We start from the raw sequence: 21,218 nt of genomic DNA, 5'->3' as shown, positions 1-21,218 counted from the left end.
TAGCGCCACAAAAAAATAAATAGGGCTGATTACAAACAAGGGGTTTATAGGCTGAAAAGAAGGAGGAGAAGAGGAGAGAGTAGGGAGGTAAAACAGGAGGGGAGGAGAGAGGAGCAGAAATAACGGAGGGGGGAGTGTGCACACACAGAGAGAGAGGGAGAGAGCGAGAGTGAGAGAGAGAGAGAGCAGCTCTGCCGGCCCATTGAGGAAAGATGGCTACAGTCACTGCAAACGGAGTGCAGCAGGAGAATGGATTCAGCACCACGAACAGCGCCGGCAGGATGAACGGGCTTACCATCGGCCAGAACACCATTCCCATGAAGGACCACGACGCCATCAAGCTTTTCATCGGCCAGATTCCCAGAAACCTGGAGGAAAAAGACCTGAAACCCCTCTTTGAGGAATTCGGAAAGATATACGAACTCACTGTACTGAAAGACAGGTTTACGGGAATGCATAAAGGTGGGTTGTTTGAATATTTTTACTTTCCTGTGTGAAATGCAAAGAAGAGACACTCAAGAACGTCCCTCTTTTGAGTTTTGAGGCAGAGTGCATGAAAAGTGTGTACATTTGCAGATGTTTGGGACAGAGTGGGAGCCCAGTGGAGCCTTCATACATGCGTGCACAGATACACACACACACGCAATCGTATGAATGTAGGGTATTAGGCATGAGAACGGGGAACACGTGGAAGTGTATGGGTTGCGTACGCAGGGTTAATTGTTTGCCCGTCCACGTGAATACTACAGCTGAAAACGCCTTTGTGTGTTTACATTGACTCTCATGTGCTGAGCAGCCCAGCGGAAGGGGGCGGGACAGGCACGCGCTCGATGCTGTATTATTTGTGCAGCTGTAGAAATGTCTCCACAACTAAAACAAAACACGCTTCTGTCGAGCATCACGGACACCATTTGCTGCGTATTGTCTAAGAGAAATGAATGCTTTCAGGGGAGCGGAAGATGAAAACCATTATCAGGTTATCAGTGATTACGATGGTGCTTACATGCTGCTTTGACCTTTCAACGTGCTATTATGTTGCCTACTTTTCGGACGTCATTATCTGTGGAAAATACTATTTGCATGGCAGCTGAATTGTAGACTAACGCTTTTTCCGTGGGCGGGTTGCAGTCAGGAAGTACAAAGCAGGATAATAGTAGAGCAAGAGATCCAGCATGGATCGTCCTATGTTCTGTTGTCAGCCTCCTCCTCTTCCTCACTCGTTGTCCAAAGCGAGCGGGATCAGTGTTAACTTATTAAATAGTTAGGCCACGGAAAATCACAGATTAAGTCTGCTGATTTGAGTGTCGCGGTGCGGTTGAAGCTGGAAGCTCTTTGAGGTGAAACATACGAAAGAAAGCAGTCTGCTTGTCACACAAGTTTTTGCTATTAAATGCCCTTTTTTCGTAATTTTTACACACAGAAAAATACAAGTAAATAAGCATTGTAATGATAATTTAGCAAATTAATCTTTTTTTTTTTTACAGTTATTCTATTTTGTGCCATCTTTATCATTTTGTTTTAATAGTGAAAAATCTTACACTTTTTCAAATGACTTAAAAAGTAAATTTTAACATTATTTTTATTGTTGTTGTACTTTAAGATTTTATTTGATAGTGCTTTAAACACAAGAATTATTGGAATGCATAATAAGGTCACAACCAGTATTTCTGCATTCATCATTAGCAGACTGAGGACAGTTTGGGACTGTACTGCAAGGTGCAGCGTTAAAATGCCACTGACACTGATAATTGTGCCTTATACTATTTTGTAGATAGTTTTTGTGCGATGGTACAAACATGATTTTAAATCCTCAGGAACACTTTACATTTGAACAACTGTACCATTGAATCCACACTCATTTTTCTCAAATAATCTATACACGAGACAAGCAAACTATGTAGGATTTATAAATCAGTAACTATACAGTTCATGATCTTAATGATTTGTGCAAATCAAGCCCTCTTCTGGGAGAAACAAGTGTTGGATCAGAGTTGTTTCTCTGTTGTGTGCGTGCGGACAGGAAGCAGGTCTCCATGCACCACCTGTTCCTTCAGCCGTCAGTTGCTGAACCTGCTTTTGCTCCTTCCCAGTGCGCCTCCTCAGAGCCCCATGATCGATTAAAACAATATGTCTGATGTTCATGTTGTTTACGCCTGTCCTCAACCATCCCTGAATGTCAACACTCCGGAGGATGGTTTCCTTGGGAAGGATAATCCTGTTCCAAAGCCAGACCGTTTGCCCGTTCAAATCATCCTCCACCAAGGCCACTCTGATGTATGCATTATACCCACTTCAACCCGTGTGACATTCAAAGTCACTTTGGGAGCACAAGCATGCACTTTTAATAAGATTTCTCCAATGCATTATACGGATGAGTTTTTCTTATTGGCTGCTCACCTAAAGCATGTTCATGTAACCCTGTACTTCGTCTGTGTGTTTAATATCTGAACACTGAAGCAAGAAGGTACAAGAGGGAGGAAATGGGATTAGTGTCGTTAACAAAACAGAAAAAGGTTAAGTGAATCATCATCTGTGTCATTCAGGGAAACAAGTCTGAAACAGGGACTGAAAGCTCCTGCTGAAACTAAGAAAACGCTTTTGTAAGTGAATTGAAGGTAAAATTAATGACTTACTAAAGAGTGAAAGTTCTTTGTAAAGCTACAAAAGTTTGTTTAGATTTCACTTTCTACAGTTCTTTCTAAGTATATTATATATTTTGGAGTCTCATAAGAGTTTTTGGGAAAAACTGTTTATCATTTACAGACGTTTCATCATAAAACGTGTTTCTGAACTAAGCTGCACAAGAGCCCTCCCTAAAATATACTACTACTACTTTCATGTCCACACTAGCAATGGCCTTGCCTTTTCAGTTACTGGCTCCCGTCTGTGGAACCAATAACCTCCTCAAGTCAGATGTGCAAACTTATTCCATTCATTCAACGCACAGCTCAAAACCACCTTTTCTTCCTGGCCTTTAAATTAAACGAGGCAAAACTGCTTAAATCTATGATTCAAATGTATTTCTTTATTTTATTCAGTGTTATTATGTTTGTCTGTGATCTTGATCATTTTCATGTATTTGTTATCTTTTTAATATGCCTTGTATGTAATGCACTTTGGTCAGCTGAGACTGTTTTAAACATTAAATAACCTTTTCTAGCTTCAGCTATTTTTCAGATAAATATCTCTGGAGTCAAATGCTTTTTGGCCAGCAGTAAAGCCACCTAGATAAACTTGGATCATATATGCTTAATATATTTGTACATTTATTTGTTACAGATGTATTGAAATCAAAACACATAATTTGACATATTTGCAGGAAATGTGCCATTTGTTATAATAAACGTGTTTGATTACAGGAGGTTCAAAATGTCTGTGTTGTGTTAATGGTTTGTTTTCTGCAGCTTCCCAGGGTAAATGTAAAGATTCATGCAAGTTTAAAGAAGACCACACCCCAAGAACAACTGAGACTCGCTTGAAAACAAATTAAGAAAACTAAACGATATAAAATATTCAGTTATCATAATTTAACTGAAGATATGCAAATCTAATTCTACTGGTTGAAGGCCTGGATATTTTGACTCCCCTGATCTTGTTTCACGATTGTGTGTCACATGAGTTTGGTTTATTGACACATGACACGTTGTCATATAATAATCTCAGATATAAGGTCAACACATACAGTATCAATCCCTCTGTTAAGTGCTGAAAGATCTTCACTGTATACACTGCTCTAACGGTCCACTAAAAATTTGCTGTTGTATTGGCTGTATGGATTGGATTAATCTACACAGACGAGTAGTGTGTGTTGAGCTGTTTAAGTTTTATCAACAACACAGTATTACAGACCTTAAGTAATTTCCTTCAGGTCTGTAATATATAATGTTTTGTATAATCTTTCCTTGCAGTATATCTGGCTAGAAAAGTAGTTTGTCTTCTGTTTTTGTTCACACAAATGCAACAGCCAATGGGTCATGGTTAGCTATTATGGAAATGGCCCAGAAGGCTTCAAATTTTCTAACACTGTCACTAATTCAACCCACATTTTTCATCCAAAACAGTCACATAAACATTTTTCAAAGCAGAGAAACAGAAGCGAGGGGGAGGATATAATCAGTTTGGCTCCATAATCCCTAAAAACATAAAGTTCATAAAGATTTAATGCATTGCCGTAAATTGAGTTTGACTACTACTTTCAAATCCCTCTTTGAGCTGAGTTTGTGGCTGAGAGAGATTTGATTTGTTTTGGATGGATGATGTATACTGCTGTTGGCATCAGTTAGTAAACCATACCTAATAGATGATTTGCAGCACTACTTTTTTTCACAGCCTGACTCCTGTGACTTAGCATTGCACCATAATTATGGATTTAAGGGCAGATCAAAATATGTCATGTTCGCTTATGACTAATTCATAGGGATTGTACTGCAGCAGTTTGAACAGATGTTTTGTGCTTTGTGAATTCTTACTTTGGAAATTTAGGCTTCCTCCAGGGACTTGTCTGAATATCTGGGGATTTATTTCATATATCTGTTTGCTATTGAGTATTCAAAAGGATTTCCCCTGTACTTTCTTTTTACAAAATGATCACTCCCTGTAGTTATTGGACACGGTTGCCCTTAATGCTGGTTTGATCATTTTCGTGTTGTCAGGGAGCCTTACACAGCTCGTGGTATGACTTGACACTATTGGCTGTGTGCGGTGTTGCGGCCAGGTCATGCTGTTTAACATCCATCATTTTGCTGAGCACTCCATTATCATAATACTAAGTGTCAGTGCCAGAATGCATGCATTGTTCAGACATGCTGAATGTTAGCAGGGGGCAAATCTTTTGCTTGAGTAGTGTTATCTATCAATCCGTCTCTGATGCTGAGAGCAGGGACTCTGAGCTTTAGAACGCAGTCAGGAGGAATACAAAGAGATGTTAAATATCCTCATCCATTTTGCTCTCCTTGGTCGGTCCATGCAGTGGCATTGGCTATAAATAGTCAGCCAAGTTGACAAAAAATCTACTAGGCATTAAAATGCCAAAAGTTAAAAACTAAGGGTCGCGGTTATCCTATTGGAAATGTGTCTTTGAAACTTGTTGCTAAATTATTATTATTATTATTATTATTATTATTATTATTTTTAGAGAGTTTTAAGGACATCTATGAAATATTTTTGCTCTTTAAATTGTTTTTTTAAACATTTTGGAGGTACAGATAAAACAATCTTCCTAATGGGGTTTTATCTTCAAAACAGTGTTGTAAAGGATGTGCTGCAGAGATTGAAAGTTTCAGAACGTTGAATGACAGGTGCATCTGAAGTCTTACGATGATCTCTTTGTCATTATAAAGGGGGACTGCATGTGAACCAGACAGTTATCTGCTACAGCTAATGTAGATGAACTCAGGTAAAAACGTGGTTAGAAAAGAAAAATGAAGCAAGGGAAGAAGCTCACTTTGTATTATTCTCAGTACCTATGGGAGAGTCACGGTCATATTCTGTAGCTTCCAGTTGTTTTTCTGTCTCGTGCCTGGATGTTTTTTGGAAATTAATTTGCATTCTTCTTCAAAGTTAATGAACATTCTGGGATCAGACGTGAGTGGAGACTGAAGGAGAGCAAATTGCTCATGATTCATGAATTCCGTGCTAATGAATTGAAATTTTATACAAATTTGTTCTGGAGTTATTTCAATTACAGGTATCTGAAGCCTTAAAAATGCCCAATTTAGTCTTAATGCCTGGATGCATGCAATTGTGAGCACATGCTAATTTCCATTTATAAAAACAAAGTATTAGAAGAAGCATTACATGGGGGAAAGTTCTTTAAATAATTACCCTGAACGTGTTTTGCACACTCAAAAACACCTTTCCACAATTCCTGTGCTCTCTTTGAAGTAGTTTGTAGGGTTTACTTTTTCATTTGCCTTGAATATAATTTGTTAAACTTTTGTCCCTCGTTGAAATTATGGTGTGGCAAATTGTCTTTGATTACCCAAGTATTATTTTCACCCCTCTTAACCTGCTCATCAAAGAAGCCGCGAGCCTTTCTGGTAAACCACCATTAGAGTCTACCCTTATTTTAAGACTCATGTCCTCCTCTTCACATTTAATAGAGGCAAAATGTATCTAATATACTGTAGCTTTCATAAATCAAAACTTCAATTCAGGAATGAAGGCTAAAATGGTTGGGTCTTTTCCAGAGGTTGAATACATCTTCAGCCACATAACGTTTAAAGGAATTTGAATTAAGCAATTTAAAGACTCAAAATATACAAGATATGCATACTAATATCCAAAGAAGTATCCCGTGTCACTGTTAAGCTGACGGTCCTTACTTGCTGAGTTGCTACATCATCTTTATCCCCATTCAAACATCATTCAGGCTCTCAAGGTGTTCTTAATCCAAAAGTTCATCTGTTCCTCCAGATGCTTTCTCGACATTGTCAGAGGAAATTTCGTAAAGCCCTTCCAATGTTTCACCACCCAATAACCTGACCTTGTTGTTAAGACCTATAGTCTAGAAAGAGGCCAGTTAAACAAGTCATTTGAAGAATAGCCTTACATTTAATTTTTCTCAAAGCAGCCTAATAGATCAGCCCAGGGAGATTTTTGCTAAACTTGTCACAAATGCAATTATCTTGAGCTCACTCCTAAAAAAACCCCAACATAAGCAAGTACAGCTACTAATCGTTTTACTCGACAATGGAATGGTCTGCCCTCAAGTTAACTTTTTAGTAAAAATACTTGAGTATGCAATTACTACTTAAACTGTGTCTATACAAACTAAAATCTCTTTTTTCTGAGCGTCCACGGCCGAGGTTGTAATATTGTATCATTTGATTGAAGCATTAACATGCATGCAAAGATAAACACATCTGTAGTTGAGGAAATTATTTTAATTTCCTCAGAAGTTAGATCAATCAAAAGATTATGTAAAATAATTCATAACTATAGTTGTAAAATGATTATACCATTTCTCACTTCTCACCTGTGCGCCGACGCGAGTGGCCGCACATTCAGTAGCGCCGTCCGTCAGAGGGGAGGGGGGAAAGCGGGTGTATTGTAACTAATGTCTTGTGTCCTGCCTGTCTGTATACTTCTACTGGATGCCTTGAATTTCCCTCGGGATCAATAAAGTATCTATCTATCTATCTATCTATCTATCTATCTATCTATCTATCTATCCATCTATCCATCTATCCATCTATCCATCTATCTATCTATCCATCTATCCATCTATCCGTCCATCTACCAGAGTATATTTGTATCAAAATTGTTCTTAATCCCAGAATTTGTATAAATTGTGTTCCTGAAACTGACACTTTTTGCAGTCTGTCATTCAGAAAAGGACATGTCAAGTGAATATGAAAACACACTGATTTAAATTGGGAACATTTTTAAAATTATAAATGGGGAACCAGTGGCCTTGTGATTAGTTGAAGAACCCCATGTACAGAAGCTGTTGTCATCAATGCAGTCCCAAGTTTAATTCCAACCTGTGGCTCCTTTCCCACGTCATTCCCCGCTCTCTCATTCCCTGGGTTTGTGACTCTATCCACTGTTCTATCTTTCCAATTAAGACATGAAAAAGGCCCAAAGATGAAATGTTAAAAGAAACAAGTTATAAATGTGGCTAATAACGAGATGGAAACTTATCTAGCAATATATCAGAATGCATTGTAAACTTGATGACATTTTTCCGCAAAGCAGCTCAGTGAAAAACTCTGAAAAGGTTAGAACAGTGGCAAAAAAGTCACAACAAGCATATGATTCCCATAAGCCTTTGCTCGTACATGGCCCTTGGGAAGCCTCTGCTCTTGTCCTGCAGTTTTGTAATGTCACAAAGGATGAGGAGTGTTTCCCCAGGCTCCCAAACTTTCCTGCTTTGCTGTGCAGCATGTGTTTCATCAGTGTCGTTTAGCAGATTTTTTCTCTTCAGTAACCGCCTAGTTGTGGAGGTGGGTGAAGGTTGTCGTGAAAGGGAGACTCTTGGCTGGGCGCCAGAGTGTGTTGCTGTTTTTTTTTTTTTTTTTTGGGGGGGGGGGCTGATGGGTGCTATGCGTTGCAAGCTGCATATCATCTGTATGTGTGAGTATGCGTGTGTAAGTCTGTGTGTGTGAGTGTGTGTCTCTCCTCTCCCATGGGAATTCTTGGCAGCAGGTGTGACATGTAGTAATGGGAAATTATGCTGCACAGTGCAAAACCTCTTCTGAACGGGGTCACCCACTGTCAGCTCTGCCAAGTGCGTAACAGAGCAACCACTCGCCCTTTAATGAAAGCTGTCACATTAACATTAGGGACTTATTTATTCATGCATATTCATTCTCTTCTATCACACTTTTTAAAATACAGAAAAGTCTCCGGGAATGTGAAAGGGTTCAGTTTCATGTTTTACTTTGATTACTTGGCAGCTAAAACCACAGGCATAATGTCAGACTTTTTTTAAATTCCTCTGTGCCAAGTTCAGAAACTAAGAAAATGATCATTTACTAGAAAGCAATTTACAGTTTTTTTGTTTTTTTTTGTTTTTTTTAAAACAACAACATACATTTTTGTGGGAGATTAAGTATTTTTCCATCAACACTCCACCAGTGCATTTGACTATTTTGAAATGTTACATAAAAAGACAAACAACAATACAGCTACAAACACATTAGTGAAGACAATCTTGAACCTAATGTGAAAGGGTTTCCATATTTTGAACAAAAAAGGCGAGAAGTAGAATTTTATTTCTAAATCAGCCCGCTATTTTCTCTGAGGGTATAGAGCTATTAACTTCAGAGAGCCACATTCCAATTGTCAGCGGAGAATATGAATTTCATTTTAATATAATACATGTTTTTGGCAATAGCTTGTAAAACTCCAGTAAGTCGTATATTATGGGTCTGCGTAGTGTGGAATTACTTCAGTGAAATCACAAATCTCTGAGTCCATTCGGAAGGGTACAATGTGTGTTTTTTTTTTTTGTTTTTTTTTGCAGCCGGCTGTAGGAAAGTTTAATTCCTCAATAAACATCTACGGAGAGGTGTAAGTCTTACTTTGTCTTTAGAGTGGATTATCACAGGAGCTCATTGAGAAGATGTGTGTTTGAGTGTTCACAAAATAGGCCTACATTAATATGATGAAGAGCTGCACGTTTTATTTTGTTATTTCTGCTTTGTGGTTTGTTCTTGTACTGTTTACAAGAGTTCTTTTTTATATTTTAGATCTTGTATTTCTGGTGTAATAACTCTGAAGTCCCAGGATCATAATTATGACAGAAATATGACTTTATATTTTTTGGATTTTATGTTTTGTTTCATGTATTAAAGTCTTAACGCCTACTTGGGATGATAAAAACATATACTGTGAATACTCTTCTGTAAACATAGCCATAATTTCTCTGTCTCTACAACTCTATGTATTCTTTGTATCATAAATGGTGATACGCAGTTGTGCAACAACGGTGGTATAATCATATCTTTTTGCTGTCTCCCTGCTACTTTAGGATGTGCCTTTCTTACATACTGTGCCAGAGAGTCAGCACTGAAGGCCCAGAGCGCCCTCCATGAACAGAAGACTCTGCCAGGGGTAAGTGCCCCCGATCTGCCCTCTGTCATAGGCTAAAGCCCCACAGGGCAACCGTCCTGGCACTAAAACCAACATTATTATAGGAATTATATCATACATGCACATGCTGAGGCACATGGGGATACAGTGTACATTAAGACACACACTTAGACACACACAGTTATAGAAACAGATGGAAAGAGTCACACAGCCGCTTTCACTGCGCCTCGTTTTCTGGATCTTTCACACACAACACACAACGCATTCTTCCTGCTTCATTCAACATTGACACAAAACACACACACACACACACACACACACACACACACACACACACACACACACACACACACACAGCAAAGCTGACATGCTAAAAGAGCACAAGTGGCCTATCTCACCTTGCAGTGTCTTATTACACTAATCACCTGAGCAGAGATATTTGATAAACGCTCCTTCATAACAGCCCTTGCTGTCCTTCCACTGTCCTCTCACAATATGGCTGCCACAGACACTAATTGCCTTGAGGAATCCCACTCTCATTATCACATATAATCAAACAGTAAGTATAAACAATCATTTTTACCATGTATATCACCATCTGGTGTTTTTGTTTAATTTTCTTCCCTATTCCCTATTTTTTCCCCCGCCATCCTGTACTGCTTGCCTTTGGCGGACGGGTAACTTTTTCATAAAAAATAATGGTCTCTTCAAACGACACGGGTAAAACGTAGCCAGCAGTGGGCTCTTAAGCCCACACAGGAGAAGACCCTCAATCTGGGATGGAAGTGAGCTTGTCGTGTGTATTTGTGCTTGATGTTTGCAAGGGGGGGATTTGAATCTAACATCAAGGGAATTCTCCATTTCTACACAATTTTCCCAACCTGGGGGGTTTAGTTAGAGAATATCAATCAAAATCTCCTGGGCAGGGGTGTGTCCAGGAGGTGGTATTTGTGTCTAATGAACTGGGTTGTGTTGCGAATGGCTGCAAGTAGCTTTGTGGCCTTTATACATAAAAGCTTTATGGTACTTGTACCTATCATGACTCTTTAAGCAGTGCTGAAGTTGGGCCACCCAAGTCAAAAAAGTCAGGGCAAACCTCTGCTTTGAGGACAAAAGACACACAAAGAGAACAGGAAGAAGAAACTGGTAGGATTGGAAAAAAGAAGGAATGGATAGGGATTGGTTTGGAAAGGGGCAGAGGCTGATGGAGTTGAGGGGCTTCATTTTATTCCTCACTCCTGGGTTAATCAGTTGTTTGCACTTCACTGCATTTCACAGGTACTTTACTGAATGTTGTACACTGCTGCGAACAGTCCCTGAGAAACGAAGGCTCCCCAGCTAGTTCCTGCCTCCTGCAGCTTCATAATGAGATGATTGTCATGATGGTGCTGGATAGGTGTCCCTGTCTTTATTGCCCTCATGGAGGGACATTACTGTTTGTCTTCTGTCTAGAGAGAGGTTAATGGCATGTTCTGTGGGGGTTTGGGTAAACATTTCCCCTGTACAGCTCACAGCGAGGGGTCAGTCCTGCAATCTCAGGCTGAGCACAGGCGGCATACAGAGGGCTAATAAAGATGTTCTGTCTTCTATGTGTATGTGTGTGCGTGCGCATGTGTGTGTGTGTGTGTGTGTGTGTGTGTGTGTGTGTGTGAGACAGAGAGAGAGAGAGAGAGAGAGAGAGGGAGAGAGAGAGCTACAGGGATAGAAAAAAAAGGAAAACAGAGTTGGAGGAAGACAGACAGAAGCAAAGACAGGGAGAGGTGACACTTCTGGACAAGCCTCATTGCCACTGTCACGGCTGGATGGTTTGAGATGTTCTCGGATGTAATGCTGTCCTTCAGTGGCTTCTCTATACAGTTTTGCAGACATGATTGTGTTGTTCAGATGAAGCTGGGTAACTATCATGCAACCTTGTTGCAATTTTCTTTTCCAATGATACATTGGCCACTTTGAAAAACATACAGTCTTTCTGAAAAAATAAATAAAAAAATAGTAATAATAAAGGAAACACAGTAAGATAGTGTAAAAATATCAATATACAAAAACTGACAGGCTTACATGCTTTTAACTTGTGTGTTAAAGCTTTATCTCATTTGCAATAGCAGCTGCACAGTCACTGTATATCATAAAAGCAATTAAGAGTAAATGTTAGCTTCAAAGAATATCCAGCAGCCATTGTCCTTTATTTGATCATGCTAATCTTTTTTCAATATATATGGATTTAATGCATTACTTCTCAAATAGTGGGGCGCGCTCCCCTGGGGGAGGCTTGGGGAACTTTCAGTAAAGGGAAGTTTCTGACAGGAGTGAAAAGAAAAACAGAGGAGGCGTCAGAAGCTAGAAGAGCAAGTGACAATAACCGACATAAACCTGGTAAGACCAGGAAATATGACATAAATATCATCAGGTTCTCAATACTATTTCAATTCAGGGTAGGCGTGAAAACATATCTGTCCCCTGGGAACCACTGATTTAATGTAACATTCATAGAAACCCAAGTTTGTCAGAAATTGCCATTACCAAGACAAACTAATGCACTTTTCTACAAAACTCATGCAAACACAACTTGCGGGATTTCACTTATTGTACTTGCAGGTTTAATACAGAGTAGAGCTTCTTTAAACAGATCTTTAAGATACAGCTGGTATGAGAGAAAAAAGACAATTCTGAATTAAGATTAGCTATTTTGACGAGTCCGCGTGTTCTGCTTTATGCTGCCTTTGGCATTTGCCAAGATGCAGAGGGCAGAGATGATGAGCGCATCCCAATTCTTGCTCCATGTTTTCTGTTTAGTAGTCTTCAAGTCACATTAGGGTCTGCTGAGACTTGGTACGTTGAGAGAAAGTGATAAGTACTATCTTTACTATTTTAGAGAAGAACTGTCTTGAAAGCCTTATTCATATGGGATACATAGCAAGGGTGGGCAAACTGCTTGTAAACTGTAGATCACTTAGCTACTAGTTTATCTATACTAAGTTAAGCTTCACTGCTTTAAAGCTACTTACCAAAGAAAATGTGAATTCCAAGCTTCAGTAACCCTGCAGAGATAGCTTGGTACATCAAAGCTACTTTCTTATGAATTTAACCATTTTATTTAACCTTTATTAAATAAAGAAAACCTTATTTAGATTAAAAATATGTTTTTCAAGAGTGTCCTGGTTGAGACAGGCAGGAGCACAGTTTACAAAGTTTTTGACAAATGGTCAGTCATACATACTTGTATAATTCAACATTGCCTGAAAATCATAAATATATAAGGCAGAACATGTCTGCCTCTGAGTTATCTAACAGCTGCTTAAAAGCATCCAATAAAACCAGCTCATAAAGTCTCAAGGTTCTTTTTGTAATTTGTTCCAAGTAAAGGGAGCAGCAAACTAAAAAGCAAATTTTCCCTTGTTCTGTCTGGCCTTTCAACAGAGTAGGAAAAGTTCATGTGCTCTTCTGTTCGATGTACCAAGATACGAAGAATCGCTTTGTACAAATACAGTTTTCTTTTTTAAAAATCCAAGTTTTAAGCAAAAAAAAAAAAAAAAAGCATAGGCCAAACAGACACTAAGATATGGAAGTAAATAGTTTGCGACAAAAACATATCTGTGGGTCAATTAACATCTCTTACTCTTCTTGAGCAGTTTGATTTCAGGCTGCAACAGAAGGCCCTGCTGCGCTTCAATTTAGTTGTTGAAAAAAGTAACGTTGGTGGACTTCACACTACTTGATCTACTAAACAGCTTTGCGACTGAAAAGGAGTCAGAAAACAGCCTTGTTAAACCACCAAGCTGTTTTAAATTGTATTTAAGTTACTTACACTGCTTTTTGAAACAGTGTTCTGTTAAAGAGCATAGAGCCAACAACTTAGAATTTATTTTTGATTGACCACAACAGATTTTTCTTTTTTTGTTTTCATTTCTAGTGTCAGAAAACAATATTACTTTTGCAGCTATTTTTAACATTTTGCTGACATAGCATGTTCTCGTAGCTAGTTAGCCTAACTTAGTAGATAAATGTATCATTCAAATGACTGCTTTGTGTTCACAGAATAGGCTATTCATTTGCAAGGTAAGGAAGTAGTGACAACCTATACATAAAAATGCAACTGGGTTAATAGCTTGTCTTCATGAACAAAGTTGAGATCATGAAGAAGCCCAGCCACATTTGTCTCTCAGTCAGAATGCTGTTTTTCGTCTTTTGTGTCCTTCATGTAATACTTTCATTGTTACAGGAGTATTTGTCTCACTTTCCCTGCATAGTGTAGACATTTCCATATGCATATTCCGCAGGCGAAGAAGACTTTAGGCTTAACAGCAAGCAAGAGAAGAGGCAGAGAGTTTTGTGTGTGGTCTCAGCGGGAAGCCAGCACTCTTACATCATCTCCAGATTTGCTGTGAATCTTTGACTTCCATAATTCACATTCCTTTTTATTCACAAATTCTTCTACTGCGTGTGCAGCATTTCAGTTGCCACTAGGGACTGGGACTCTGTCTGTTGTGGCTGAAAGGAGATTTGTTTACATTGTTTGATTAATTACATGTAAAGTGCATAATGAGCTCCCGATGTCCTGTGCATACGATCCTGCTGCTACAGTTTGTACAGTAAATGTAATCAGAGATTCAGCCTCTTGCCCTTGGTTAGTACTGTGATGTGGTTGTGTTTATGTGCGCATTCAGCATATTCCCCTAATGTAGGGCACTATAGTATGTGGACAGATTCGGTCATGCCTGTGAAGGATTTCTCCCTGGATCTGATTAATTCCTTGGACATTATCACAAAGACTAAACAGAAGGTAATGAACAATTCATTAGCATTTCCGTTCAATGTTTAGACAATTTGTGTAGCTTAAGGACATTTTTTAATTACAGAAAAAGTCCTTTTGGCCAAATACTTTCTTTGATTGCCATTGGAGTTGATTACAACCATATATTTTATTCAGTAACGAAAACCTGCTGAAAGACAGCAAGGAAGTATAAAAAGTTGAAGCTGCATTGTTACTTACAAAGGGGCATCCCACCATTCTGCAGTCGGAGACTTTGAACCCGTCAACTGAAACCTGTTCTGTCTTTTCAGGGCTGCAAGACTTTCTCCACTCAGGCCAATTAATTCCTGGTGTTCACATGTAACAGGCATGCTAATTGAGTGCTACTGAAGCCCAAAAGCCAATTAAAAATTTCTAGGCTAAAAAGATTCTTTTTTTCTTTGTCTCTCATTTACTTTGCTCTTTCCCATTTCCTCCCCTCCCCCAGTGCAAATTATATCTCTACCTCTTTTATTGCATTATTTCTTCTGAGATACTTTCTCTGTGGAAATGCTGGGTGTCGGGCGGCACCCAAACCCTATACATGTCATTATGTTTTTGAGAAGGGAACCATATTTCTCAGCCTTCTACTATTGATGATGATGAACGGGAGTGGGGAAAAAAAGGAGAGAAAAAAACTAACAACTTTTGGTTTCTGAAGTTTTTCTCTTCAAATTTATAAAGGTTAGTATTGAGGTATCAGCTTCCAAATAAAGTTAGTAGCAAAAGTATTGTATCAGCAGTAGTCTTGGTGCCCCCATCTTTTTCTTTTTCCTCTTCAGTGCATGAAAAATGCTGAAAATTGACTGGGGTGTGTGTCACACAAAATGGGTCGGGATAAGATTGTGCAATACCAGTATCATGTGTCACTAAGCAAACTGCCATGGACCAATGCATCTGTGTGCCTGACACTCTCACAGCATCACACCCCATGGATGCAGCCACAGCAGACCTGCCATATGTCTTTGTCTGTGTCTCAGTGCATGCTAAGAATAAGCAACCAGCATTTTACCACTTGTCATTTTAATTTTCCTCCCAACCAACAAGCCTTACAAAGGCAATTGGCATAAATGCTTCATGGGAAAAGTGGAATAGTGTTTAATTGTGTTGCTTTATTTTAGTTTGATTTGAAGCTAACTTTTTTATTCATGAAAAACCAACAAAACAAAATATACAAACTCACAACTTGTAGAAGCTTACACAACATTTATAGCAACATGTTAAACCACTTTTCAATATTTCCCGAAATTAATGTATTATTTTATTCAGGTAGAAAGGCATCAGGAGGAGTTTTACAGTTGAAAGTTGTGTGTTTATCAATACAATGTTTGGGCATCTCATCCTTGATTTCCTCACCTGGATAGAAATGCCACAGTCTGAACTAATTACTCAGGCCACACAGGGCCTTTAACCATTCTTTATAAGGCACACATTTGCCAACTACTAGTGCCCCTCAGCCATTATGAAGTTAAAGAAGAGAGGCCTGGGCACTGGACATGAGACCTTTAGCAAAGGCTCCCCCTGCTCTCCTCGTCATCAATTACGTCTATATCATTTCCTTTCTGCTGCCCGCTATAGAAAAGAAATTAAAAAGGGCCATTGTTTTTCTAATCCCCCTGGGATGAAAGCATTTAGTACGCTGCTGCACCGAGCACGGCCATCCTGCCGATTAGGGAGTGAATAGAATCACAATCGAGGGATGCACTCAGCATTGTCTCCTATTATGTGGCTGGTGGCCCTGAATATTGTGCAAAAATTAATTTTGTTCCATCTGATGGGATTTTCAACCTTGGAGAGTGGGAAATGTTAATCCTGGCAGTCAGGCGGGTGGACATCGTGTATTGCCCAGCTTTTTTTTTTTTTTTTACTGGCATCAGTGTGTTGTCAGGGTGCAAACACAGTGGATTGTGAGAGAGCCTTTAACCAGCCCATAAAGATGGCTGGCCAGAGGCGCTCGACAAACGAGCAGGAGAGATAGTGCTTTTTAAAGGCCGCAGGGCAGGACAGTCTGGGTGTTCAGAGTATGGCAACAACCAGGTCCATTTGTCCCTTTGAGCTTGAACATATACTGCAATACAGTGAAACAGGCTGGTTTCCAGGAGGTTGAGGTACAAAATCCCAGCTAGAACTGCACATTGTGAGTCACCTGACATTTGTAAAAAGTGCATACTGTCTTTACAAAACCAAAAGGTTTGCTTTCTCAATTATTTAATGCAATCTAAAATCTGTTTCTGTTTAAAATGGGCATCTTATAAACAAAAAACTATGTTTTTTTTGTGCACTTGTTTTACAGATGCATTCAGAGTCCCATTCAAACACAATGCTATTACTCTAAAGGCCACATTTTCACAAAACTGGAAGTGCTCTTTCCCATTTAATGCAATAGCAATAAGCAAGGCCTTTTACCTATTTTTTGTAAAGTGTCTTCAGATAACACTTGTTATAAATTGGTGCTGAACAAATCAAGATTGATCCATTGATTGATTGGTTGATTGATTTCGTCCCCTCCCAATAAAGGGTCATGTGTTACTTTTAAAATAATGTGTACTACTGATGTAATTGCTGCTATTGATTCATTAACTTAACAATGCTGGATATTTGTTAGCTGATAGAGTCCATAATGAATATTCAGACAGTTTGTTGTCTGTCAGTAGAAGTTAAATGAATAGTATTTGTAAATGTATTTATTATTTACTGTTAATCGAGAACAAAAAATTGATTGCATAAATATACTATATAGAGTCACACTAATGATGCACAATCTAATAAGTTGTTTTTGTGTTTTGGTTGATCAAATAACTCACTTTGTAATTAAAAAAGATAACTTTTTTTGTGCTAAAAAAACAAAACAACTATTTATTACTATTTCTGTTTTTCTGATTGTATAACTGACTTAAGATTCTAACATTAGTCAGGGTTGATTTTATGCTTACTAAATGTCAGAAGCTGAACTTGGCACAGTGCATGTTCAAACATCAATTACAAACAGTGTAATATAGTCAACTGATATATGGAGTAATAGTCATGATGAAGACATCTGTAGAATTAGAATCTTTATTCTTAAAAACTGAAAGAAATAGCTCAAGTGTTTTGTTTTTTTTATTTTAGGAGGATAAACCAGAGTCTCCTTTGACTGCTTTTACTGTATTTTAATATCTGCTGAAGCTTGTAAGCTGAGCAGTTCCCTCATACCTTTCCTCGACACCAGCACATTCACTATCTTTCCCTGGCTGACAGGTGGAGTCTGACTCCGCCGTGCATGCTCTCCCCTGCTAATTTATCCACTTCTTTAGCTGTAATGAGGCAGAACTGGTAAATGTGGGGACAGCATTGTTAACATTGCTGCTTCACTGGGAAAGAGGAGAAGGCTGACAAATAGAGTAGGGGGATGGAAATGAGGCCCGGTTGCTGTCATACATCCAGGAAGGATGCTTCTAGTCTTTTTCTAGGTCTGGATGCTGTCTTGTAGTCAGACTGCGTGCTGAAAAGTGACATTTCCTAAACCAATTAAACATCAAAGTTTTTGTTGCATCAAGATAAAGCTGTTTTGGAATACAAACAAGAAAGGGAAACCAAAACAAATATAATTTGCGGTGAGATTTTTACCTCAAAATCATCAAAAAGATGTTTGATTATCTAAAAGCTAATTATCTTCCCATTCAGTTACATTTGAGGAGATGAAGATGCAAATCTAACTGTGCAGAGAAGGATGTCTCCATCTAGGTTTAAAGACTTGTGAAAATGATGTTGCCGTCCCAAAATAAGTTGTCAAATGAAAAAGGTGTTGTCTTTTCCTGAGACAGCTGACTCGAAAGGCACTTTTTATTGAGTCTTTTTCTAAAACTATCCCTATTTCTTTCCACCATCGCTTTACTGCCTTTCATTCTGTCATGAAATTCAGAACACATTTGGGTAATCACTGCAGGATTCCAGACAATCCGTACCTATTTATTTAAAATATAAGCAAGAAGTAAAGAAAACATTGCTGATGTCGGCAAATTACAGCTGTCAAACACTGCATTTAATCATTGTGTAGACTACTGTGAAACTTATGCTTATTTAACAGTGATCTTCACTCATTGGTAACACACACTTGCAAGCCTGCACACACACACACACACCCACACACACACACACACACACACACACACACACACACACACACACACACACACACACACACACACACACACACACACAAAGAGTCTCACGAATACTCCTAGTTATTTTTGAGAACAAGTGATTGGATGTCTGACATATTTAGGAGAGGACATATAAAAGAGGTTAAACAGAGAGCCAGAGAAGAAGGAAAAGGGAGCAAAATGAGGAAATAGATAAACTGATGAGTCATCATGACAGAGAAAGAGAGAGAGAGAGAGAGAGGAGGAGGAGAAGAAGAAGAGGAGATGCATTCTTGCATAATTACCAGCCGAGCATCACCAGGACAAACTCCTCCATCAGCGTGTCCAAAGGATTAACTATGCCACGCTCCTCTTATCTCCCCTATTTCGTTTAAGAAAGAAAATGACCTTGCGCTTGTTTACATGCTGATTAAAGACAGGAGGAAGAGAAAAAGACAGTGAGAAAGTCAAACTCTAATCACAAGAGTTTGTTAAGTGAAGTATTCTAGGTGGTGTGCTCTCAGCAGATGCACTGAACTGCAGCCAGTCTATGTCACAGTGACAACAAGGAAAAAACAACAACCACCTGATGTAGCCGTTAACAAGCAACGAGTGGGACGAAAAGAGCCTTGCCGTGAGATCGAGAAATAGAGAGTGTGTGCGTTTGTTTGCGAGGATAGTGTGTGATAAAAAATAATGTTTGCTGTGTGGGTGGTTCCATTAGTTAGTCTGTGTGTTTTATTGCACTGGGAATAACGGCTGTATCTGGGCTCTAATGAGTCAGTCTATATATTTAACTATACTATACTGTACTATACTCTACTGTACTAAACTAGTGGTGGGTGATATAACCTCAGACTCATATTAATTTATTTTTTTCTGCTTTGACAGTTACAGTATAATATCAAGGTATCACAGTATTAAAAGGGATCATGCATATGAACACATAAATAACCCCCCTTCACCCCCTCAAACAAGCCTGTTTGATTGGATACCTGACTCATTTCTATGCGCTAGACCAGAGAAAGATGTTTTTATAAGTCAGATCTCATAGCTGTAAACTAGCTGTGTGGTTTTAATGTTTGTTTCTCTCCTATGGCAGTGCTGGTGCTGAAAACACCACATTTCCTCATATGATACTTTAAAAAAAAAAGTGTTTGAACAACTTGGGGCTTTAATTGTAAATGATTTGTGGGAAATAAAATGGTTATCGTTACATTAACTTTGCTTTAACTGAGTTACAATTAGCAACGTTTTTTTTTTAATTGTGTCAAAAGTGTTTGTATGAACAGCTGATCCACAGCCTGCTTCTTTTAACTACTGTGGACTTGAGGCAAGAGAGTCATCAGTTTAAACACACCTTTCAGCATGTAGACCTGTAGTGATGGAGATGCAAATAAATTACATCACATGGCCTATAAAAACCCTTGAAAAAAAGAGGCACACTGCAAGCAAGCAATTCCACTTAATGTTGCTGTTATTTGCTATAACTAGAGAGGAGAGAATACAAGTTTGCCTGATTGTTGTGCCACAATTCACTTTCATTGTAATCACCGACACCTGCTCTGACATGAGGAATAAGTGGAGCCAGTGAGCCCGTGAGACCAGCGGCTCTGCACTGAGTGTCAGAACAAAACATGCTGTAGACTGGGAGACTCAATCTAAGTCAGTGTGGCAAATCTCCAAGTAATGCTATTTTTATTTACCCACCATTGTGGCATGAAGGCTGATCAATCAATATTTTATCTGCTTCAATACAACCAAACCAGCAATGATGGTGTTGCAAAAATCAATTTTGCGGCAGAACCTAACACTGTAAACAGGTATTGATATCGCTTCATGCCGACCCCTGCAAGCGCAACATTTTATTTACTGAGTCAGCCGATGGTTTGGAAACATTAATAGAAATTAAAGAGGAAAAAAAAATGGTTATTTAATTGAACAGAACAATGAAATTAAAATAGCTACTTTTTGAGATTAGTGTGAAGTTTCAGTATTAAACTATGTCTTCATTAGATTTTTAAATAAGTAACTCAAACCTAAAAAAGGACACCTGTTGGCAGTCACCCTCAAGTTAGGAATGCTTTGGGAAAATAGATACAGTACATAGCTCAAGTTCTATAATCTTTCAAACATTAATGAGCGATATTAAGACTAAGAAAACGCAGACTGTTAAGAATTTAGTCACAAACTTGATTGACGTATTTCCCACCAATTTAGTAATGTGTTTGCAAGTTATAGTGACTACATTTTCTCAGACAGATAGAAACTGTTCACAGAAAGTGATAGAGAACAAGGTGGGGATAAAGAAAGTGAGGGTGAAATGAGGGTGCACGCCACGGGCCCCAACTAGTTTCTTTTCAGTCAGACCTGCCATCACAGAGGAAGGCTCTGACAGGGAGGTGTCAGAAATAGCACCAAGGCTAACACCTTTCCTCTCTTGCTTATTAATGCTGCGCTCTCATAGCAACCTCTCTTTCACACACACAGACACACACACACACACACACACACACCTCAGACACAATGTACACAACTTGTACACAGTGCTAGTGTGCACACATCCCACCCAAACCCACTCATACAAACACACACACACAGTACATTGTCTGATCAATATTGCATTACTGCAGTATGTTCTCTTCTGAGAGGTTACAGTGATAGGTGAGGGCTGTGGGTAAAAAGCGTCTCTGCTGTCTGTACAGTGTCCAGGCACCTGGGGCAGATCTGAGGAGACTTCACAGCTCTGACAGCCAGTTTCACCTCCTGGC

The 21,218-nt window shown here is 38.9% G+C and overlaps 1 protein-coding gene across 9 annotated transcripts in view; it reads left to right on the top strand.

Moving 5' to 3' along the window:
• The first annotated feature begins 16 nt into the window (after positions 1-16).
• Positions 17-21,218, top strand: part of celf6 (CUGBP Elav-like family member 6) — a 127,983-nt gene continuing 106,781 nt past the window's right edge. For all 9 annotated transcript variants that reach the window (XR_013778807.1, XM_079340035.1, XM_079340034.1 and 6 more), the window contains exons 1-2: positions 17-462; positions 9,476-9,558. Coding sequence is in view for 8 of the 9 variants with exons in the window: in XM_079340035.1 (XP_079196161.1) it covers positions 213-462; positions 9,476-9,558 (333 nt within the window). In the remaining variant the exon portion in view is untranslated. The remainder of the gene's footprint in view (positions 463-9,475; positions 9,559-21,218) is intronic.

This window comes from Symphodus melops (assembly GCF_947650265.1).
Source record: "Symphodus melops genome assembly, chromosome: 3".
Taxonomy (NCBI): Eukaryota; Metazoa; Chordata; class Actinopteri; order Labriformes; family Labridae; genus Symphodus; species Symphodus melops.
Note: the sequence above shows the minus strand (reverse complement) of the source record. Positions and strands in the feature narration are given on the sequence as shown.